At 37.8% G+C, this 25,078-nt stretch overlaps 1 protein-coding gene across 1 annotated transcript in view; it reads right to left on the reverse strand.

Annotated features, from left to right (window-relative positions):
• Positions 1–8: 8 nt before the first annotated feature.
• The window catches only part of ANKRD22 (ankyrin repeat domain 22), a 30,525-nt gene continuing 5,455 nt past the window's right edge, over positions 9–25,078 (reverse strand). The window contains exons 2-6 of the mRNA XM_024253851.3: positions 10,287–10,478; positions 6,882–6,989; positions 4,369–4,446; positions 1,961–2,059; positions 9–1,699 (exon numbers count right to left, since the gene is read on the reverse strand). Of these exons, the coding sequence (XP_024109619.1) occupies positions 1,622–1,699; positions 1,961–2,059; positions 4,369–4,446; positions 6,882–6,989; positions 10,287–10,478 (555 nt within the window). The 3' untranslated portion in view covers positions 9–1,621. The remainder of the gene's footprint in view (positions 1,700–1,960; positions 2,060–4,368; positions 4,447–6,881; positions 6,990–10,286; positions 10,479–25,078) is intronic.

A 25,078-nucleotide genomic window follows, 5' to 3' on the forward strand; every position in this document is an offset into this window, starting at 1 on the left:
ACAGTCTCTGCAACTCATTCACAAACCATGATTTATTTCTTCAGAAAATTATTCCACTTTTACACAATTTCAAAGATGACAGTTGTAAATTACATTGGTACTATTTTGCAAAAATCTCTGAAACCAAATCAAAGGTTTGTATGTGTCAAAAGTATATTGTTGAATGTATACTGGTGTGTGAAATTCACTTGTGTGGGTTTTTTGTCCCCAAGGGTCACCTGGTAGCTCAGCTCAATGCCAGTGAATCTTAATTTATTAAGACACATTTAAAGACTTCAGAATCTATATCTACACACTATTACTTCCTTCGTAAAATAAGTTTCTTAAAGCCCTATACACAGTTGAATATATATTGCTGGATTTGATTTTCATTAGAGCTTTCAAGGATGGTAAATCTTTCATTCTTAGACTGTACTTGTTACCACATACAGAGAGGCTGGCTTAGTCCCTGTCTGCAGCTATGTGAGATTCAGTCTTGATTGTCAAAATTCAATCATACTTTTAAAGTGAATTTATTTCTACTCTGTCTCATTCACAGAGGAAGTGAGACACATATTTTGATATTCACAATCTCTCACTTAGACAAATAATCCAGATCCTACCTCATCATATAGCTCTGTTTCTTTTGAAGAACTTTATCCAAATAAGTTACAATAATATTTTACATTTATTAATAAAATAAACAAAACTGACAAGCTTGGTAACCACCTTGTATTTACAAAAGGATCATGAAGTTTTTTTAAACGAACATTTTCATAGTTGCATAGTCTTGCTCAAACCAAGATGGCTTTTATTTGTAAACCGAAATCTCTAGTGGTATGCTGGTAAACGAACTTTATGGAAAGTAAAAAAAACAAAAAAACTAACTCTTGTCAATTTGCCAATTTTTGTGGTGTAAACACACTCACCACTGACACTTGATAGATGCTTTTATTGAAATTGCTTCATCAAAGGAATATTTACATGTGAATCTCTAAGCCCACACACATACACATACCATTCTATACAAACATACATATTTAATAATTTGATTCTTCTGCTCAGTACTCAAAGGGGGCTGGGAGGAACAGTTTGTCTCCTAGGGCATGACATAGACTGGACAGTCTTTTTATAAGAGTGATACAACTGGGAAGGGAGAACGCTTTTTGAAAAGATAACTCAGATCCTCTTCTTCAGGAAAGACTGAGTTTGGAACACCAGGGCTCTTTTTTTTTTTTTTTTTTTTTTTTTTTTTTTTTTTTTTTTTTGAGACAGGGTCTCACTGTGTTGCCCTGGCTGCTCTCAAACTCTTGAGTTCAAGTGATCCTCCCACCTCAGCCTCCCAAGTAGCTGGGATTACAGGCATGTACCACTGTGCCTAGCTGAAACATCAGTTTCTGACTGAAGTGGAGACTACAACAACTTTAGTGTTTCCCTTAGAAGGATTACAGCCATGGTGAACTTGACTGAGTAAACAATGCTATAAATAAAAAGCTCTTCCAAAACATTAACCATGGTAAGCATCATTATCCCCATAAAATGGTGGCATCCAGGTTAAGTGGCCCACAGACCAACAGTCTAAAATGAAGGCAGAATCCAGTCTTTAACTTTTTTTGTATCTCCATCGGTGTGGTCACAAGGATTACAATGCTTTCCTTAGCATTAATTCAATCTGGGAAAATTTTAATCTCCGTGCAATATCCAGTGAGCTCTCACCATGCTGAGGGGGGAAAAATATACAGTTATTTCCAATAGAGTGCCCAAGATCTTGTAAATAGCTTAGACCAATTGACTCTCTGGGTTGGCAAGGGCTTTAAAAGGCAGTCAGTCCTAATAGTAATAGGATAACTTCATTCCTTAATGAGGATGATTAATTTTACTGTTGTTTACATCAGAGGCAAATAATTTACTTCAACATAAGGCCTAGTTTAGAAGATGCTGCTGCTAGAGGAACCTCAGACCACGGTCCACCCTCCCTTACCTTATTCTTTATTGTGGGGTCTGCACGGGCTTCCAAGAGCAGAGGGATAAGAGACTGGTTTTTCATTTCACAGGCATAATGTAATGCGGTACAGCCATACTGAAACACAAAGGGCCAAAACTTCAGCTCATAAGTCGGGCCCTCCACAGACCATAGCATATGGCTTCATTGGCAAATCCTTTTCACACTTTGTAGTAGGCAACTAAGCAGAAAAATAGTCTGCAAACCATTGATAGACAACTATTTCTATCTATGCCTTTCTGTTTTTCATTTTCTGTTCTAAACTAAAGAATGCAACTTATAAAAAGCTGAGGCTGAAGAGTGCCAAAGTTTCTTTGTAGCATGCTATATGCCTCGGTGATCATCACCTTGATCATGTCACCATCTTTTCCCTTAAAGAGTCTCCACATGGCCCTTTACATGAATATTATCCTCTATGGTTTTGATGATGATTCCTACTGAAGAAGTCGGGTGCTCTTGCTGCTGCAGGACACCTACAAGATCAGTGCAGTTCTATAGAGACGTCTCCCAAACGTGATTTGTTATAGCTCATATTATGTGTTATAAGCTAGTGCATCTACTCTGTTGGTACTAATTTAAAACACTACAGGTCAAAAAAATTAGAGCTAGGGCATTAGTGTCCAAAATTTGGCCTTTGGAAAAGTAGCCAAGCAACCATGGTGCTGGTAAGTGAAGAAATAGTATCTTTGGCTATCAAGACAGAGTTAGCTCTGGATCCTATTCCCTAGAAACACCTCTAAAATTATAGGAGATCATGTTGCAATTATTTATTTTTATTAAGTGGTGGCATGACAAATGGAAGTTCTGGCTCTGAATTTTGTCATGTGAAATAGGGTCTAATTATCCAAAAATACAAAACACTGTCTTACCTAGAAAGTAGATTTTAATATTCAGATAGTTTTTGAAAAATGTTTGGTATTAGAAGTGGTGTCTGTGTGCATACATGCATGTGTCTCAAACTCCTGAGTTCAAGTGATCCTCCCATCTCAGCCTTCGAAGTAGCTGGGACTACAGGCTAGTGCCACTGTGCCTAGCTGAAGGAATGCAATATCTCTATCTCGAGAGAGAAATACACATAAATAGCCGGGAAAATATCCTAGAGAAATTTTGGTCACCGGCACGAATTTTAAATCTATTGAATTTAAATGAAAAGACCAAGAAAAACCTCCAACAAACTTTTAACTTCATCTTTAATAATCTCTTACTTAATATATTTCAAAGCTATCTAAAGAAATGGTAATGCACAGTAACTGTCAATACAAATTTATCCAAAAGTTCTATTTGAAATAAAAGGAAAATATAAATTTCATAAAGTTATTTTCTTTTGCTCTCTCTCTCTCTCTCTCTCTCTCACACACACACACACACACACACACACGCACACACACAACTGCCTGCATTTAAACATGATACCAGCATAGGCAAAACCGAAATGATGTAAATAATTGATAGAAACAGGAATGGGGCCATGGTCTCTATCATAAAACAATGGTAATACACACAGATGTGCACACATGTAAAATATGTTAGGCATCACAAATAGAATGTTAGTATTTTGGAATCAAATTTCCACTTGCCTACTTTTTCAATAAGGAACTGGGAATCCAAAATTTTATTCAATCGCCATAAGCAAAACACCATAGAAATAAACTTTTGTCTTCCTGTGATCATTGAGAAAGAAAGATGAGTGCAAGAGCAGAGAGGTGAAAGTGAAAACAACATCTTATGCTCATAAACAGGAAGAAGTGAGCGGATGCTGCTACTGTTGTTATCATTGCTCTTACCATCAGTGGGATTTTCCTTTGACCTTTGTCTTATCTATCTTTAGTTTACACACGGGGCCTTTCATCAGTGGGTTGGGATTTTGGCTGCCGTGGCAGCTGTTGCCATTCAATGAGCACTTACTACATTCTAAGCATGTGCTAAGTGCTTTACATGAACAAGCCCGATAAGATAAGTATTATCCATATCCCTATTTTACTGATGAGGACACTGAGAGTAAAATAAGTTTACAACTTGCTCAAACTCATAGAAGTAAAAAGTGGCAAGCCCAGACTTACTCATGGGCATTCTCACTCCAGCTTCTTAACTATTATGGCTGGTATTTTGTTATCAGAGCCTTAGTTTTCCTTAACATCTCAACAACATTAAAGCCAATTATTTTAAAAATGCTTTATAATAAATAGAGGTATTATTCCCATGAGTTCAGAAGAATATAAGTAACCTCAAGGTTGCCTGTCGGTGGGAAAAAAAAAGGAGAAAATAAAAGAAAACTAAATGTAAAATTGTCTAGGATAATTAAGCAAGCAACTGTACAGATGACAAATACACTACCTACAAATACCATTTTGAATATTTTTTCAAAATGGCTAAAAATATAAACTTACACAATCTGTAGCATTAACTTCGACGCCAGCATCAAGTAGCATTCGTACAAGAGCCTCATTCTGCTTTGTCTTTGATACCTATTACAAATGGTAATTATAAGAAATGCTTATTTACAAATAGTTTCTCCAATTTATGCCTGAGACTATTTAATCAATAGGCTTCATTTTAATCCCAACACTCCTATGCATGCCTAAAATTTCCCCCAGCTTCTCACCCACTCTAATATCAATTAATTAAAGCCAGGTTCTCAGACTGTGGTCCTGAAGTAGCGGCACTGACACCTAAGAACCTTAGAAATGTACTTCTCAGGTCCCATCCCAAACCTACCTAATTCAACTGAGGATGGGACCTAGTACCTGTCTTTCCCTTCCCGGCTCAAAGCTGTGCAATTACTTCCCATTGCTCTGAGGACATAAGTAAACTCTTCAGCATGACCTACAAAGCCCCGTGTGTTTTGGCTCCACGTATGGCCCTGCCCTGGCCTCTCTCTCACTCTGTGCCTCCTGGCTCACTCTGTTCTAGTTACATTGGCCTTTATTAGTCTTCCATTCCCAGAGAATCATTGCACAGGAAGTTCCTTCCGCCTGGAAGCTTGCTCCCTCTCTTCTTTGCCTGGCATAGTCACCTTTCATTCATCAGCCCAAGTCCATCTTTCTCCAAGAAGCTTTCCCTGACCCACCTGACCAGGTGAAATCCCTCTTTTTTTAGCTATCCTAACACCAGTTGCCTTTCTGTATCACCTGCTTCATGGTAATTTTACATGTGTTTGTGCCATTTGATTAATGACTCTCCCCACCACCCTCTAACTCTCATGGGGTCAAAAACTATGCCTATTTTGTTCATCACTGTGTCCCTAACAGCTAGCACAGCGTCTGGCACATAGTAGGTCCATAATAAACATCTGTTAAAGAATTGAGCAAATTAACGAATTGAACTAGGACTCCTCAGAATTCACTTTTCCTTCCCAGTCCCCTGAGCTTCTGACCACAAGCCTGTTGGAGTCTTCCCCAACTTCCAGTTTCCTGAAGAGGCAAAGCTCTCCCTGCTCAGCTGGGTATAGCCCTGGAGTTCAACCCTGTCATCACCTGGGGCGCTCCATCCAGTTCTCTCTCCTTAGGCTTCCCTCTTGTGTCACCTCCTAAACTGCCTTTCTCTGCCTACTTTTCTCTGAAATAACCCAATGCTTTCCTGTCTCCTCCCCTATCATTTCCTCTCATGTCACTTATTTTTTAATTCATCACAAATTTACAACTTTAGACCCCATTAATAAATTGCATGTACATGAAACTAGAGCTGAGCTATTCATTACGATTAGTATTTTTACCCAATCCTCCAGCCTCTAAACATTGAACCATCTTAGAAAGCAGAGTTGTGTGTCAATAAATTCTGAATGAGCCTTCTAATCACAGTTGTAATTTTTATCTTTAGAATCCCTAAAAAGGTTTGTAAATAAATAACAGATTCTCCCTGCCCCCAAAATACATATATTTAAATGCTATGTGCTAAATACACAATGAATTTTTAAAGAATTCTTCGAGGATATGAGCAGATTATATTTTTATTAGTGAATTAAAGTTCTTTTCTCTCTCCTATAAGTCCAAATATAAAAATCAACATTATCATGTTTAATTATAGTTCCTCAAATTCTGTAGCATTTAAATACCCAATGAAATAATAACATTTTTGACTGGCAGACTTGTTCTGGGGCTTATGTTAACAGGTGTAACCAATATTCACAGTTTACCAGCTACAACAAGGAGGGAGCTTGGTCATTTAATTAGAGTAAATTATGCATCTCTTGAGTCACGTCTGAGAAGTGGAACTGGGCACAAAGGAAACCAGATGGATAAAAGTGAGTAAGTCAGAGCAGATCTGTTACCCTATTGGGAAAATAAAAACAAAAACCAGCTCAAGCTTCATCTTCTACTCCTCATATGACTGCATTCCTATACCAACTACATCTTTCTTTATTCAAGAAAATTGCTGTCTGCCAAGATTCATCCAAGCATAAAGAAATTAATCAAGATGTAAATGGGCTTAAATTCTCAACAAGTATCTTCTGTGTGTGTCAGCTTCTGGATGCAAACTCTTAGGATCTGTTTTTCAACACACCACCAGAGGAGTACTTAAAAATCAGAAAGTCAGAAAAATAAATCGAAAAACACAAACTCCTCTTTTAAAAAAGGGAAGAAAAAAATATTAGAAGGGGTGTTTTTTAATATTCAGAATTTTTTTGCTCCCTTCAGAAAAGTCTTAGTTAAGGTTAAATTATTTTTCTAAATCAACATTGCACGGATTATGTTACCATTGATTAATTATTTTTGCTGCCTTTCTTCTTGCTGTACTTCAATTATAGCATTGGATGTATGTTGAACATGTCAATTACAGAATACAAACCAAAGGCTTTTTTTGTTATTATTTCTTTTCAACATCTCACTGGCCTGGCAAGAGTCAATGAGTCACACCATCGATCTCCACATTTGCCCTTTGCTCTAACAAGTGTTGTACTCACCATGAGGAAATACCCAATAAGCAGAACAGGCATTAAGAGGATAATTAGTAGATAATCAATGAAGGTAAATTTTTTCTTCACAGCATAATGCAAGCAGGTTCTCTCTTTCTAAAAATTAAGAAAAGGATTCTTTACTAATAAAGCATTTCAATTCAAAATTTATTCAGATGGCCATCTCAAAAAGTTTAGTTTGTGCTTTTTGTTTTTCCAGTACCCATGGCATCTTTTCCTGTGGGATACATCTGATTAATGAATGCGGCTTTCCATGGAGCAGAACAGAGAACTCGGTCCAGTGTAAAGGAAAAGCTAGGGAAGGGCTCCTGGGAGTCAACAAAGGTGAAATGTACACAGCAGAGCTCATCAGAAGACAGATTCTCATACCCATTTAGTTTTTGGAAAAAAAGATACACTGAGATATAAACTTAGGACTGAATTTACTATGAAAATTGATAGTTATCCCTTAATCATCTACCATGTGTACAATTATCCGTTTTGTGGTTTGTTCATAGGAAAACTCTTAACCACATGGCTATTTTTCATGTTCCTTCATGCACATAGTCTAGAAGAATGCATATAACTCAATTTTATTCTTCAAATATATGAATATTTGTCAGGTAATAGATGTAAGCTTCCAAGGGTTGTGGGAGATGTGAACTCTTAGGGCTTTATAATCAAAGATGGACAGAAACACGCACAAATAAATATAAGGCAAAACAAAAGGTGGTAATTGGAATACCAACCAAATCAATAAGAGGAGAGGGAGTGCAAGAGAAAGAAAGGAGGTTAGTTTCCACTTATGCGAGCACTGTACCTAAATAAGAACACTTTTTGTTTTTCTAATATGAAGGCATTTATATTTTCTGTAAAAAATTTTAGAAACTAGAGAAGAACATAACGATAGAATTTTAAATTGCCCATTATTAAATGGCCCAGAGTTAACTGTTGACATTTTGTTGTATTTTCTTCCAGTCTTCTTAAATGCATAAATGTAGAATTTTGAAATGTAGAATGATATTGCATGTGCAATATCATATCTTGCTTTTTTCAGTTCAGAAATGTATATTTAGAATATGTACATTTTTCCATGCAATTCAATATTTTTAAACATATGATTGTAATGGCTGCATGGCTTAGTATTGAGTGGAACTACTCTGATGTATTTAGCCAAGCCCTGCCTTTTGAACATTTCAAGGTTTTTGAGGGTTTTGTTTTTGTTTTTGTTTTTCTGTGAGACAGGATCTTGCTCTGCCACCAAGGCAGGAGTGCAGTGGCACAATCCTAGCTCACTGCAGCCTCGACTTCCTGGGCTCAAGCGATCCTTCAACCTCAGCCTCCAAAGTAGCTGGGACTACAAACATGTGCCACCACACCTGGATAATTTTTTACTTGTTATTATTTTGTATAGAGATGGGTGGTCTCGCTATGTTGCCTAGGCTGGTCTTGAACTCCTGGTCTCAAACTATCCTTCCACCTTGGCCTCCCAAAGTGCTGGGATTCCAGACATGAGCCACTGCACATGGCCCGTTTCAAGTTTTAAAGTTTTCCTTTTTATAAATAATATTTCCTGAACCTGCTCATTCATAAATTTTGTCAGCATTTCCTAATTTGTCCTTTGCCTACATTTCTAAAAATAGAATTCCTGGCATAAAAGGTATTAATGCTTTTCATATTGCGCTACCAAATTGTGTTCTAATAAGACAATAATAACTGAAACTTTCTGATCAACATTTGTTTTCTTTTTTAATCTTGGTCAGGTCAGTTTGACAGACAAAAACAAGGATCTTTATGTTTTAATTTAATTTGCTATCAATAGAATCCATAGGCTTGTGCTTCTGAATCTCCAGCAGAGCTTTTTGTTTGTTTGTTTGTTTTCAAGGCCTTTGTTTGCTTAGTGCTTCTGGAAATAATTTATAAACAGATTTCAGACATGAGAAATCACAGGTTCAAATTATTAATGTACAAATATTAATATTTGGAGAAAATACAAATATTAAATGCTAACATATTAGAAACATTTGAAAGTGGAAAATGCAAACCAAAAACTTCTACTGATAAAATCTATTAATCTAATGTATCAACTAAAGTCTTTTTCGTGGTTTTTATGATACCAGAAAATCCCAGCAGGCTGGCTGAGGCCCTCCTCTTCTGCAAAGTGGAGATAAAAGTGTCTCCTCAGCCTTGCCCATGAGCTAACGTCTCCTCCCTCAGTTTCCTAATGAGCGCATCTCTTAAAGAGTTAATAGGTGCAGCACACCAACACGGCACTTGTATACATATGTAACAAACCTGCACATTGTGCACATGTGCCCTAAAACTTAAAGTATAATAATAATAAACTAAAAAAGAAAAAAAAGAAAAAAAAAGAGTGCAGGAACCCACAGACATCTGTCTTCTGGCACTACCACTCACCGCAACTCCACATATCTGCTTTCACAGCAGTGATCTACAGAGATCCTATTATAGTCTACAATGTTGCATATCTGTTCAATTCAGCACAGGCATGACTTGCTTTTAATCCCAACCAAATGAAAAATAGTAAGCACAAATAAAAAAGTCCAGTAATGATCAATTTTCTGATAATATGTTGTTACTCCTGATGAGCTAGTCTCCAAATGACTTAGAAGGGGCAAGGGGGGATTTCCAGTGTTTTCTCGCCTTGAATGCATATGAGTGGGTACAGGACAGTCATAATGATTGCAAAAAAATGACTTTTAATATTTATTCAGTGTAATTTAAATATTGCCTTCACTCCAATGCAAATGCTAGATGTTCAGAAAGGGCTCCACAGGGATTTTCCCAGCAATACACACATATTCTTCTCTTCCTTGGTCCTGAAGGCTCCAAAGTAGCTAATATTGCATCTTTAAATATATTCTTTATACCTTTTTGTGTGACTTCAAGTAACCTCTGGTTCATGACCTTATTTGTCCTTGGTAAATTTCTCAATAGTACTCTTTCATTCTACAAGAACACTATAGGATCCTCTGGAGATCAAGACATTAATATAGCAGGTAAAAATCTAACTAATTAAACAGCATTTCTTTTCCAAAAAATCTTTGCCATTGCTTCTGTGTTAGTAATGAGAAAGAGGGGAGAGGGAGAAAGAGGAGGATGAAGAGGGGAAGAAGGAAAGGAAAGAAGCTCTATCCAGCCAAATGAGTGAACCAGAGGTAAAAAGACATAATTTATCACAAATTATGCCTGCTGATTGAACTATGTTTTATTTTGCTGTTTAGCCTAATAAAATGTCCTTGGTATGTGTCAGTTTCTCCAAAGTAGGCTAAGATAATTGTTCGTATTAGGAGCTACAAGCAATCTAAAAAATGACATGCACCACTTTTAGTGATTCAAGGAGAAAAGAATTACCATGAACAATTATACTCTCCACTCGTGTCATGACCTCACCTGGTTTTTGAGGTTGACATTAGCATTTCTTCTTAGAAGGAAGGAAACGATTCTCACATGCCCTCGCCTGCAAGCACAGATCAGGGGCGTGTCTCCATTAAAGCCATCTTGAACATTAGCATAGCTGCTGTCTTCTTTCACCCACTGCCACACTTGTCCAAAGTCATTCTGATAGGCTGCTTGGCAGATGGGCTGGGTCGGGAAAAACAAAAGCAGGTTTTGAAATACTGGCATAATTAAACCACAAAAAGGAAAAAAAGTCAAAACCCAATACATTAAAATTTAAATGTTTTAAAATTGTAATATATTGCTTTGTCGGTGAGATTTTTTTGGTCTCGGTTATGCCTAGCTTTAAGTCTAGATCAAGAATTAGCCCATGAGGAACCTCCTACATTTTCCTAAGTTTTCTTGGCACACACTTATGTCTGTCAAATGGATGAATAAATAAATGAAATACTACAAATTCAACTCAGTAAGGAAACTATGTATAGTGCTTACAGGTAGGTAGGCCTGTTGGAAAAGCATTCATTTTCTTTACTAAAGATAAAATACCTTTGTCTTTATCTTTACTAAAGATAAAATACCTTTATCTTTATCTTTACTAAAGATGAAATACCTTTATCTTTATCTTTACTAAAGATGAAATACCTTTATCTTTATCTTTACTAAAGATGAAATACCTTTATCTTTATCTTTACTAAAGATGAAATACCTTTATCTTTATCTTTATCTTTACTAAAGATAAAATAGAAAACAAGCATATGGGGAGGAGTTTAGGGCAGCACTAGTGATGAAATAAGACCTACATAGCACCCTATATTCAAGGAGCTCAACAGAGCAGAAAAGACAGTTTTTTAGGCAAATAATATACAAATAACAAATTATATGATTAACTACACTTGATTAGATGCTGTTTATAAAAAGCATTATACAGAGCTTCACAAGGCACCATGGGAGTTTAATAGCAAGACTTCAGGTAGCATGATCTTGTCTTCTTTCCCTCCTCTGCTCCAGCCTTTCTCAACTTCTGTTCTTCAAAGTTTGGTTGAACCAAACCATGCTTGCTACCGTCCATCTGGGCCTCTGCCCTGAATACTCCCTCTGCATAAAACACACCACCTGCCCTTCATCTGAATAACACCTAGCTCACCCTTTGTGTCATAATTTAATTTTCATTTTATCCAAGAAGTCTTTTCTTACTCCCAACATTCAGTATCTCTCCCTTACAGCAACTGACATAACTGTAATTCTTTTCTTAATTATGTACAATCATGTATTTAGGGCTAGCATGAATCAGGAGAGGTTTGAGGCAGTGCTGAGAAGGAAGGCACTGAAGTTCAGGCTGTAAACCCCATTTGATTCACTGCTATTTCCCCAGCATTCAACACAGCACTCGGCACATGGGAGGCAAACACTAAATATTTTTAGACTAATCTTTAGATGATGTTTTTAAAAAAGCATTTAGAGTAATATCTGGCATATGGATGGTGCTTAGTGTAGGAAAGTTATCATTATTGCTACTGTCATTCTTTAATAATCAAGTCAAATCCCTACTGTGTGCCAGTCACAGGTACCAGAGAATAAAATATGTTATCTTATCCATGTAAAATGTATCTGTCAAGTGGGGAAATAGGACAGAGACACACATACACAGAGTAAATGACAAGAAAACAAATTTTTGGTATGGGTAGATACATAAGCACCTGTGGAAACTGGGACATATCAAGGGGAAAGTCAAGTGGGTGTATTTGCTAATAAATTGAGGTTCTAACATAGCCAAATATCACAATAAGTGAACTATATTATACTTTTAAACCTAAAGGCCTACTCATGAAAGAAACATCCTAACAGAAAATTAACTCAGCAGCAATTAAAGGCAAACTTCTGTACCTTAAAAATGAAATGAACATGATACACGGGCTTTAAATTTCACTAGAAATGCACAATTTCACAAATCACCTATTCTGTTATCCTGAAGTCTTCCCTTTACTAAGCTTTCAAACAGTTGGGCACTTCAGTGTCTCAGCGTACTGTGTGGCTGATGTAGAAAGGACTGGGGCAGTTGAAACACTTGTCTCATGTTAGAAAAACAGGATGTAATTGTGGCTCTGTTACTACCTCCCCCGGTGACTGTGGACAGTTCACTTCCCTACTGTATCTCAATGTCCTCAGTCATTAAATGAAGGAGTAAGGCAGAAGTTCCCTTGGGTTTTCATATTCTATTATTTATGGGACTCTAGTCTCAACCAACAAATCTTCCACATCACTGCTGGAGTCCAGGGTTATGTCAACACAATAGTGCTTTAATAAAACCTTCAGTGACTTGCCATTGTCCTAGCAGCAATGCCCTGTGATTTGGCGTTCAAAAATAAGTAAAACAAAACTAAATGCAACAAGACAGTGTTAAGTCACCAACTCTTAATTTTTCCAATTAAATGTATTTAAAACCATACTATTATTTCATAAAAGATATTTTAACAAATACAAAGATAAAAGAAGGATATTTTAACAAAATATGTAAGAATATAATCACCAGGGGGAAAGCAGTTCTTTATATTGCGTAGATTTAGTTAGCTTTATAGAAAAATTCATTTTATTGTCTTTTTAAAATATTTTACCATAAATTAGTGAAAATTTAACAATGGAGTGATTAGCAGTGAGCACTACTCATCAAGCATTTGGAAATTGGTGGTCTACCATGAAGAGTTTGGAAACAAGTGGCTTTAGAGCTCTTTTTATCTTTTCTCAAATATTTAAATAACAACATCTTAAAAACTAGAATATTTCATGTATTAATCTGGCTTTCCAGCTTCTCTCTAAAAATGGAAAGTTTTGGCAGGGCGCGATGGCTTATGCTTGTAATCCTAGCACTTTGGGAGGCCGAGGTGGGTGGATCACCTGAGGTCAGGAGTTCGAGATCAGCCTGGCCAACATGGAGAAACCCCATCCCTATTGAAAATAAAAAAATAAAAAAATTAGCAGAGCGTGGTGGCTGGTGCCTACAATCCCCGCTACTCTGGAGGCTGAGACAGGAGAATCGCTTGATTCGGCAGTGAGCTGATATCGCGCCACTTCATTCCAGCCTGGGTGACAGAGCGAAACTCTGCCTCAAAAAAAGAAAAAAAAAAGAAAGAAAGAAAAAAGAAAGTTTTGCTAACACTGGACCCATATTCCTGTAGGATACCAAATAACTGGTGCTTAGTGGCAGTGACTCCAGTTCTCCACAGTCCCCACCACTCGCCATCACATTACACTGGTTCTCTTCACTCATCTATGTTACCTGCCTGGTAACATAGACCTCCAGGAGCTCTCTGCTTAGGCTTCTCAAAGTCTTTACTAAGAGCTAACCAAAAAGAAGAAGAGGAAAAGATGGGGAGTTGTTCTGCAAGAGTCACTCAGTGCTTTTGAGGGCTTTCTCAACCCCATTTGAGCAATATTATGTAAAATACTAACCCTATCTTTAGTCTTTCTTAGGCTTCCTAGATCCAAGACACAGAGTTACCAGGAAGCTAAGTGTCTTCCTTCTCGGTTGAGATGCACAAGTACGGTCACGCTTCACTTCACAACAGGGATACGTTCTGAGAAATGTGTTGTTAGGTGATTTTGTCATTGTGGGAACATCACAGACTGTACTTACACAAACCTAGATGGTAGAGCCTATTACTAATATGGTATAGCCTGTGGCTCCTAGGCTAAAAACCTATACAGAATGTTACTGTACAGAATACTATAGGCAGTTGTAACACAATTGTAAGTATTTGTGCATCTAAACATAGGTGAACATATAAAAATATACAATAAAAATATAGCGCAAAAGATAATATGGTACACCTGTATAGGGCAGCTCCATTATAATCTTATAGGAACACTGTTGTATATGCTGTTCATTGCTGATCGTGACATCATATGGTGCATGACTATATTTTAATGTGAGAGTCGCACTAACAGCTGAAGACTCCATGCCGCTATGAACTTGCAGTTTCCACTAGGGGGCAGCGCAGCGTAAGAAAAGCACTGACAGCGGGCAGAAGGGAAGTCCAATAGAAAGTGATGGTTGACAAGCCAGGTACGAAAGAGAAGAGGCTGTCCATCTGGGTTGCTGGAAAAGCTATCATAAACCCCTTTTAACCCCTTAAGCTCTGGAATTTGGGGACACCATGGGTGTAGAAGAAACACACCTGGGAAATTATTATAATAACTCTATCCCCTAATAGTCTCAGAACCCTTCTGTCCATCCTCACTGCTAAAGTACTGCTTCAGATCTTCATCATTCTCACGAAGACTATTGCACACAATTCTTTCAATCTCACATATTCCATATGCCGTTTTTACAACTTCATCTCCTACCACTGTCTTATCCACACCCTTGATCTAAATAAAGCTATGTGTGTTATTAACAGCCATCTCCCCAGCTAGACTGTAAGCTATATAAGGGCACTGTGGCTACATGAGGCTACATTTTGCCTGTACTGATTCATCATTGTACCCCTAGTATCTAACATAGTGCCTGGCACATGGTAGCATTCAATATGTACTTAGTGAGTAAATAAGAGGAGGAAGAAATTATAAGATGAGCTAACAGTTATTGAGTAGCTCAGTTATTCTACTTTAATCCTCACAACAACCCTCTAAAGTAGTATTAATATACCTATTTTGCACAGATGAAACTAAGGGAAATTGTCTTCCTTGCCCAAAGTGACATAGTTCACAACTGGCATGGCCAAGAGTCAAATCAAGGGGAATGACTGCAGAATGCATACGTTCTATCTCCAATCACTTTAGTCTTAAAAATCAGCCTTCAAAATGTCTTCTGGCTACAAGACTTCGCATTTGATATTTGTATCCAAAATTAAGCTACAGTCTATACTCGGGATATTGATCTGTCCACTTGTGGCACTGGCTTGCTGGTTATACTGGTTATACATCCAGACTCCTTCTCCAACCTGACCTAGAATCAGCAATATCCACCAAGAGGTAAGAAGTGTCATCAGAAAGTCTGCAGGAGAAACAGAAAAATATAAGACTCAAAGGGAAAGAAGTGAAAGTTTCAAGAAGGAAGACAGAAAGATCACCGAATGTGATCATTAGCAGCCATGCAGAGGCCAATTTTCATACAGTGATGGGGCTGAAGGAAGAATACAGAGGCCTGAGCACATTGTCTATGAAGAATTAGAGGATGCAATTGGAGAGGAATTGTGGTCAGTTTGGCAGTGAAAAAGCTGTTAGTGAAAGCTAGAGACTTCAAAGAGGAGGGTAGCAGTGTCCAGCCAACGTTCCACACGTTTGTAGGCAAAGTGGTGTCATCAAGTGGTTACAAATCCAGGCTCTGCAAACAAACTCTCTGGGTTCCCAATCTCAACTCTGTGACTTAACAGCTGTGTTATTTGGACAACTTACCTAAACTCTTCATGCTAAGTTTCCTTCTGCTTTTGATAATCATGCCTTCTTTATTAAGTTTCAGAAAGAATTAAATGTAACTGTGTAGATGAAGCACTTAGCTCAGATCTGAGTCACAGTAAACCCTCAATTAATGTTAGCTACTCTTATAATTATTGAAGCATAAGGAGCCAATGAAGATGGACAGGAGTGGTTATGAGAGGGTAGATAATTAATCAAAGAGAGTGAAGAGATGATAGGATAGAGAGCATTAAGATGGAAGCATTAGCCTCCTACGTAGAAGGAAAATTCTGGCTCTAAGGCCAAAGCAAGGGAGAAAAGAGAGCTACATGGATGGAAAGAACTTTAGACTGACTGAAATTTTTGCCAGAAAGTCGGAGGTTTGATCTTCATTCATTATACTACTATATATTTGTCATAAATAAATAGATATAGCTAGACAACTAATATGGTTTGGCTGTGTCTCCACCCAAATCTCATCTTGAATTGTAGCTCCCATAATTCCCACATGGTAGGGACCCGGTGGAAAGTAATTGAATCACAGGGGTGGGTCTTTCCTGTGCTGTTCTCATGATAGTGAATAAGTCTCACTAGATCTGATAGTTTTATACAGGGGAGTTCCCCTACACAAGCTCTCTCTCGCCAGCTGCCATGATTGACTTTGCTCCTCATTTGCCTTTTGCCAGATTGTGAGGCCTTCTCAGCCATGAGGAATTGTGAGTCAATTAAACTTCTTCCTTTATAAATTACCCAGTCTTGGGTATATCTTTAATAGCAGCATGAGAACAGACTAATCCAATAACTAAATAAATAGCATTGACATTTAAATAGATGAATGGATTAATGACAGGAGATGTGATTGAGACAAGTGTAGATGAGGTTTTGAGCATGATGGGGAAGATTTTGGACCATCATAATTAAAACTGTCTACATGAAATGAATAAAAATATAAAATGGCTTTGAAAACCAGGTTGTAGAAACACAGTAAGAAGATAGAGTTGACTGAGTCTGCCATGTAAGTTTGTGATTTTCTTCAGCAAACCTAGATAAGGGAAGAGTACAGAAAGTGAGGAGGCCAAGAGCAAGGATTAGGAAACATGTCTGTCAGGCAAGAGAAATGAGAGGAGAGTGGTTTACCATTAAATTCAGTCTGAATGGGCATCATATGTAAGCCGGATAAAGACAAATGAACTTGCAAAAAGAGAGAGACAAGCAAATAGAAACACAGAGAAGGATCAGAGCACAGTTCATACATGTGGTCTATTAGAAAAGTAACCAGTTTAGAAGTTATCATGAGAGATGTTACAGAGAAACTCTGTCTAGGGATGAGAAGTCAAGGGTGGCCTTGTTGGGTATCTGATTTGGAGTAGAAACACAGGTCAAGAAGGGAGAATGAGGCTTGTGGATGTTGAGGTCACTGAGGATGACCCCGGGGGACGGAAAGAAAGGGGAACTTGTGTTCCAGGGAGGTGGAAGTGGGTCCTGGAATACAGTGGACAGAAGGGAGAGTATAGAGAAAGGGCCATAAGCAAAGATTTCAAGTAAGAAATTGAACCACGGTCAAAAAACAATGGTGACAAAGAAGTAGACTGAAACAGCAGCTGCCATAAGAGAAGGTGTCATAATGCCCAGGAAAAGCCAGATTTCAGTGAAGGCACAGAGGAAAACAGACTAGTAGGTGAGGAGGAGATTGAAGAGAAGGAGTATTTACCAGCAGGGTGCATGAGTTCCCATGGGCTAACCTGTGAACAGTACTCCCTAGAGCTGTGCTCTGGACAACCTGAAAAGCTAAGACACAGGATTAATAGAGCCCACTGACTAACTTTTCTCTTCAACCTCATCTATCAATCTCCCTTTTGCTCACAACTTTGTGGTGATTTCTGGGGCATCCCAGGTTCATTTCTGTCTTCTGGCCTTTACACTTGCATGGAACCTATATGGTGGGCTTCCTGCTAGGCCAGATCAAGTATCAGCCCATGAATCACCTCCTCAGAGAGGACTTCCCTGACCACTCAGCCTCCCAGCCCAGGAACTTTCACTCTCTCACATAATCTTGTTGTATCTTTTTAAATTGCACTAATTGGTATTGAAATTGGGTGTAATGTGCCCAAGTTCCTAGAGAGTGAGGTATCTATGAGTTTTACCTGGTTTTTAAAGTGCCCCTCAGTGGGCCAACTGTGTATAAACCACTGCTGTTCTGCAAGCTCTCCCATCTCTGGTCAGGTCAGTTTCCTCACTTCTATGTTTGGGCTACCAGCTTGCCATCCTTATCTTTTAAATTGTGCTATCTATTCTTCAAGGCCCATCTCATGGTTCATCTCCAAGAAATCTCTTTCATCTTTCCTACCTGCAGCAGGAAATATACAGAACCTCAAGCAGCTCATTGGCCTTAAATGAGCTAGTGGGTTAAATGTAGTCTCCTTAACTAGACTGCAACCCTCCTGAAGTTAGCCTTCCATAAGGTCAAGCACCCAGAACATGGATAAAAGTCATTTGTTGGTTGACACACAGATTCATCCGATCTGGCTGGGAAGTGAGGCTAGGAAAGGGTTTGATGTTTAGAAGGTAATCGATCATGTAAGGACCAGGACAATATTTCGCCTCAGTGGTTCTCTACCTTGGCTAAATATTGCAATCATGTTTGCACCAACTTAATATTTAAAACATGACCCAGGCCCCACTACTGACCAATTAAATAAGAATCTTTAAGAATAGGATTGGGGCATTAGTGCTCTTTAAATTTCCCTGGTGATGTTGATGCACAGTGAGGGTTGAGAATCTCTGCAAAGGTAAAAGAAACAAGCCCCCCATAATGGCAGTAAAAATTTAATGTAACATTGCAGCTTTTAAACTCATTAGCTAAGGAGCATTCAAAACTCTGGAATAATGGAATATTAGGAAACATTTTTTGTGTCCTTTTGCCTTCCCACATGTCTGTCTTTAAAAGTAGCCAAGAATTTGGAGGTAAGGTTTCACTCTGTTCACTTCCATCTTACTTACCCAGGCACTAAAATTTAAGAAGCGTCCATGGGTAGAATATAACGCACCCGGTATGTTGATGATTAACTAAAATAATCAGCATGTTGATGATTAACTGTATGTATTACTTAATAATGTTTTGCACTGCTCTAAGTATAATAGATATCACAGGTGAAAAAATATTTGTTATTATTTTAATAGTGTAGAAACATCTGAACAACTTGTACCACTATGGATGTCTTTAAAAGCAAAGCTTCCCCCAAATTACCCCCACTTTTTAGTGTTGTTTTTCCTAAAGTATAATGGAGCTTCTGTAATTCCCAATCTAAGGAAAGACCATGTAGAACTTTGCCTGTGGCTCAGAGGAATTGGTTCACTGTTTATTAGCCATCTCCATGCTACAACCTTCCCTCACTTAAAATGTTCCATGAAAATTTCTGAGAAGGATTTGTAGGTTTTGGAGCAAAATAATTCTGGTAAAGAGCCCTGTGATTCATGAAATGCCTTCTCAGAAAAGGAAGGAAGATATTTTTCTTTCCCTTCAAGTTAAGAAACCTTGGAGAATGATAATAAACACCTATTGGGTTTAATTTGATTTCTACAATTAATCCCAAGCCTTTGTTTCTGATGACTCATTCTTCACATACTGTATTTTATAAATTCCTTAGGAAATTTCTTCTTTCAGACAAGTAAAAAAGTCGCAACAATTTTTTAAAGGCTGTTCTAGGCCCACTCAGTCTCTGTGTAACATGGAGGAAGGTCCCAACACTGGCTGGAACATGTAGAGAAGTCATAGTTCCTCATGAACGATAGCAGAAGGGGAAATAGAAGCAGGGCACATACTGATCCTTTTCTACTCTTTATCCTGAAAGGTCTGTTTGAAAACATGAAGTTATGTTCCTTGCCAGGAAGCTAAAGAAACCCCATTGCCACACTTCTGACTCCAGGACATCAGAAACTCTGAGGTCATAAGGACCAGGGGAAAGCAGAAGAGCCTTCACCTCCAGCGAGGAGTAAGGGTGGAGGAAGAGTGGGTTCTGGTTGCTAGAAAATGGCAAATCAGAATCCCTGATATTCCCCTACTACCTCAGACCACCACAGAGGTAGTCACAGAGAAGACAGAAAGCAGTAGGGTGCCCATAACTAGGTAACATCCAGTTCTACAAAAGGAGGGAGTAAGAGAAAAGAAAGAAAGAAAACCTTCTTTGTGGTCTTCTTCCATTTCATTGGTGTAACTACTCCCACCTGGCTGGCTTCAACCTACAAAAGAGAGAGCACCGAACTCAGAGTTGAGCAAAACTGGCTTTCACAAACCAGTTCAAGCTGACTGAAGCCAGCTCCAGCCTGCTCCAACACACCAGCAATAGGAACTGGCATATATTTCCGTTAAAGTAAATTATAATGGGGACCAGGCTTGAAGAATCTCTGGGCCAGACAAATCCATTTAGACCTCATAAGTGACCTTAACCTTGCTCAATTTGCAAACATAAGCAAAACTTAACTTCAGCTATTTCTTATAAATCCCTATATTAAAGAAAAATGAAACCAGGTTAACTAATCAGAAGCCTAACTTACATAGAGACTTTCCAGGAGAATCGACCAAATAAAGCAACTGTATAACTGCAACCAATCAAATATTTTCTTTGCTTTACTCCCTTGTTCACCCTATAAAAGCCTTCTCCTTGCATTCCCTCTGAGAAGCCTGCAAACCACAGCTGTCCAATTCCTGAATCGGTATTTGCTCAAATAAATTCTTTTGAGCTTAACTGTGCCTCAATTTACCTTTTGACATCCCAAGACTTTTCTACACTGTCTTATTCTTAACGTAGAAGACAGTTTGGCTGGGGAAGGGCCCAGGATTTGAACTCTCAGCAGCCAATGTCTCTAAACATTTAATGGACTCAAACAGGTATTTTAGCACTAAATCTCTAAATGTAAGTCTCCTTTGGGAAAAAATAAAAAATAACAGTAAAAAGTTTAACAGTAATAATACCTACTATATACTGAACTGTTTTTATATACCATCTGTAATGCTCAGTACCTTAGCAGCATCTCATTTAACCCTTACAGCAATCTTAGAACAAAAATATTATCCCTCTTTACAGATGAGAAAACAGGCTCAGAGCTCTTTATAGCTAGTGAGTAGCATAACTAGAATTTATACTCTGGTCTATCTAACTCCAGAACCAGTGTTTTAACTCATTAAGCCTCTCTCCACTCCTATGCAACTCCATGCACTAATTTATAATAAACTCTACCCACAAAAGTTCCAGGAGTGCCTATAGTCCTTAATTATTTTCTTCAATTCAATTCAACAGACTTTGAGTTCTCAATACTTGCCAAGAGAACTGTGCTAGGCTCTAGGGATACAGAGATGATGAAAACCCAGTAGACACTCACATGAGGTACATAATAGCATTCATCACATTCTGTATCATGTTATACGACAATCCTTCCCCAGCATCTGCAGAGTTAACAAAATTACTAAAATCCCCTTAAATTCAGTTAAAGAATTTGGATTAGAGGACTAGCATGTAAGTGAACCTATAAAAACAACTATAAATGTTTCACATACTTGGAAAAATAATGACAGGAAAAAATATCAGTAACATTTCACACATTGTAATGTGGTAATAATAGACATAGTGTTACAAATTGTCACTTACCAATTCCTGCTTACAGGAAATTTTATAGGTCTACTCTGATTTTTAGTTTCAATAATATACTTGCAAATAGTTTTTACTCCATTTTGGATCATACTAATACTGAAGACAATTATTTTTTTCCTCTCTGGTCCTTCATCCAAATGTATGATGACTTTCTGATTTTATGTCCCAGAAGTTACCACTACTTCCCAGGTAGGGGCTGACTTCCATTACTAGCATGCAGCTCTGAAGCCACTGTTTCTTGCCCTCATCTGCACTTACTTTTCTCAAGGAAGGCTTCTCTATAAAAGCTTCCCTTGCCTGCCATCTACTTCACCTCCTTTTCCTAAAATCAACTCTTACCTCCAATTCCTTGTGTCTTGAACATTCTGTGGCGGAAGAAATTCTTATTCACATTTATAAAAATGGGAAGTCCTGAGGTTGCAGAAAGATCTCATCCCACCTTGTTTTAAGCATAATATGATCTTGATACCTGCCAAAGGTCAACTGTTGGTAAAGCCACAAAACCATAGTGCTAAAATCCCCTTTCAAATTCTCATCACGCCTAATCTTAAGCATGTTGGGAGAAAACGTTGCCTTTGCAGAAATGCTTGCTTGATTCTGAAGATTCATGTTGTCTGATGGTGCATCAAGGAAATTACGATCTTTTTCATTTTTCAAATTTTTTACTTTAGTGGCACCAATTAGCTAGAAAAGGGTGTGGACATTAGGGTTCCAGGATTAGTTGTATTGTTTCAGTGTAACAAGTAAGTTTTTGGTTGTTACTATAAAGTCCAATCAAAATAAATTTGACCATTAAAGGCAGGAAAGTTGAGTTGTGGCAAATTAGAAATCAACTAACAACAAGAATTTCCCACAAGGGATTTGATTGGGAGAATTATTTGTGTCTGGTCTTATGACCGCAGTAAACTCTTTGGAGAAAACAAGTGTTTTATCCAAATAAGACAGCAGTAAACTCTTTAGAGAAAACCAGTGTTTTATTCTCACATTCTTGTAACTCTCAAATAATCTACTAGATTATTTTCTACAAGGTAGACACATGTTTATCAAACTGACATTTAGGTCAAGGAAGCTATCATTATACCTTCCTCTTCAGCATCCTGCAAACTGGGAATCATAAAAATCATAACACCTAGGACTCTCAAATCAACTTTCATCTAACAAACCCGACATTTTTGAAAATTATAATACTTCAGTAAAGCACAGTAAGAGAATACATAGAGAACGACAAGGCCACTCTTTTAGATCTCTTGAAGGTGAGATTCAAGCAGAGATCTGTGATCTGTCTTAAGTGAAGGAGTGATCCAGGTAACTTTCAGGGGGAAGAAACTTCCAGACAAAGGGAATCCAACTGTCAAGCCCTTTGAGACAAGAGCTTGATTTGATGTGTTCTAGGAATAGCAGGAAGGTCAGCATGGCTGCATGAGTAAGGGGAGTGGCGGGAAATTTGAGAAGCAAATGGGACCAAGGAACATTGGGTCTCGTAGACCATGGTTAGGACTTTGAATTTTATTTTATGTTTGATGGGAAATGTTAGCAGAGTTTTGACAAAATCTACCTTCAGTTTAGAAAGTTAGTGTTAAGACTTCCCAGTTAATTAGTATGCAAACCATTTTGTTGTATTAAATAGTTCTTTATGGGTTCCCAAATAGTAAATACCTCCCATTCTCATCTCTTTTTGAGTTTTCCAAAAAAGATATTTCTAATCTTAATAATTTTAAGATTAGGGGAGCTATGTATTAAGAGCTGTTTCTATAACATAAGTAAATAGAGAGATTTTTAATTAAAGTAATTATTGCTTAGAATCTAAGGAATCTTTATGGTTAAAAGTAAAAGATCTCTTTTATGCCTTCTTATCTCATCTCAAATAACCTAGATTTTCCTTTAAAAATACAAGTGGGATTTCCTTAGTTGATTTAAAAAAAGCCACAATTTTTCTAGCTGAAAATTATTTATTATTTCAATAGATATGCACACACATATGAAATAAAAGCTTATATTGTAGAAGGCATATACAAATAAAATGACTTATTTTTCCCCTTAGAAAACAAGTTTATTCAGGGATTTTTTTCTCTTCTACTTTCTCCTTGATAATAGTGGAGATGAGCTTTGAACCTGTCTTTCTGAGCTCAACAGCTGGCTTGGTAGCTGGCTTCTTAACAATTATACATTCCTGCTGTGGGCTCTTAGACAAGGAGAACTTCTGGGGCACAAGCTGTTTTTGTCTTGTCCTGTCCTCTTACAAAACTTGAGAAACTCACTTTTCTCCTCACCACTTTTGGTGCTGATCAAGCTCACTTCACATACAAAAGTTGAAACTCCCTAAGTTTTCAATTTTGAATAAAGAAAAATGTGTTTCCCCCTCAACCCCAGAAAATCTTCTGTTTGACTAAATGCTTATGTTTCTTGAGTGTTACAAGCTCCAAGGATGCTGAAAGGAGGTTGTCCTTTAATATTGCCTTCCTTCTCTGGCAAGACCATACCTTCCTATAATGACCTAGTATCTTTGCTATCTCTACGTTCTTTCCATATCTAAACTCATCCCTTCTCTTGGCGTTAAATACCACGTATATGCAGACAACTCCTAAATTATTATCTCTTGCCCGAGCCTCTCCTTAAAGGTACATTTCCTGTATTCGTCTTCCATCCCCGCCTAGATGTCTCATGGATATCGCTAAGGTACCATGTCCAAATAGAACCCTGAAACGCGTCCTTCCTTCTGCCCCTCTCTGAGTGTGCCCATCTCATCAGCACCACCATCCACTGGCTGGCCTAAGGTAGAATACTCAGTATCAACTTTAATTTCTTACTTTCCTTCACTGCCAATCTACAAACCAGGAAATCTTGCAGTTAAAAATTTATCTAAAATTCATCCATTAGTCTAATGCAACCATCATTGTCACTCCATAAACTACTGTAACAGCTTCCTTCCAGGATCCAGCTTTCCCTCTGGCATCTCTCAAATTTATTCTCCCATGCTATCAGAGTGGCCTTTTTAAAACCTAATGGTCACATTATTCCTCTCTTAAGATCCTTTACTCGCTTTCCATTGTGCTTTGCATAAAATCTAAATTTTTCACCTTGGCCTACAAGACCTGCCTGACCTGGCCCCTGACAACGTCTTTACAGTGTTAACCACCATCCTCATTATCGCTATTATCACAATCACCTTGATTCAGAACCATTTCAGCTATTTCACCATTGGTTAATAAATGAACAACTGGAGCCTCATTATCAGTGTTAAAAATTTCTTCAATATCAACTTCTTCCAACTTACTGATGGACTCTGAAGGTATATTTTTTTGCATATGTATGGTCAGACATCTTTTTTTTTCTCATTTGACATACAGAATCATTCAAAGTCACTTTGTTTATAATCCTCACTGAACATAGTTGCAGGACAGAGGTTATGCCAGGCATGCACAACTGTCTTTAGTTACTGCATTACAAGCATTGGCAACAGCATATACAACATCCTTTATGTGAAACACCCACACCTATGTTCACTGCTGATAACATGCTGTTTACAAAAATGTATTATATTTACACTTCATTGATCTAAGGATGCCATTCTCACATGGCTAAATTAATAAAGTCACATTTGGGGAAAAGCACATGGAATAAGCATTACTTTTGATGAGAATTTTAGCTGAAGAATAAGCATAAAAGTTGTCAAGGAATAACAAAATCTTGCAGCCTTCATCCAGTCCAGCTTCCCTGCAGTGAGCATGAGCCATTGCTACAAAATGT

The sequence above is a fragment of the Pongo abelii genome, chromosome 8 (genome assembly GCF_028885655.2).
Source record: "Pongo abelii isolate AG06213 chromosome 8, NHGRI_mPonAbe1-v2.0_pri, whole genome shotgun sequence".
In the NCBI taxonomy this organism is placed as follows: Eukaryota; Metazoa; Chordata; class Mammalia; order Primates; family Hominidae; genus Pongo; species Pongo abelii.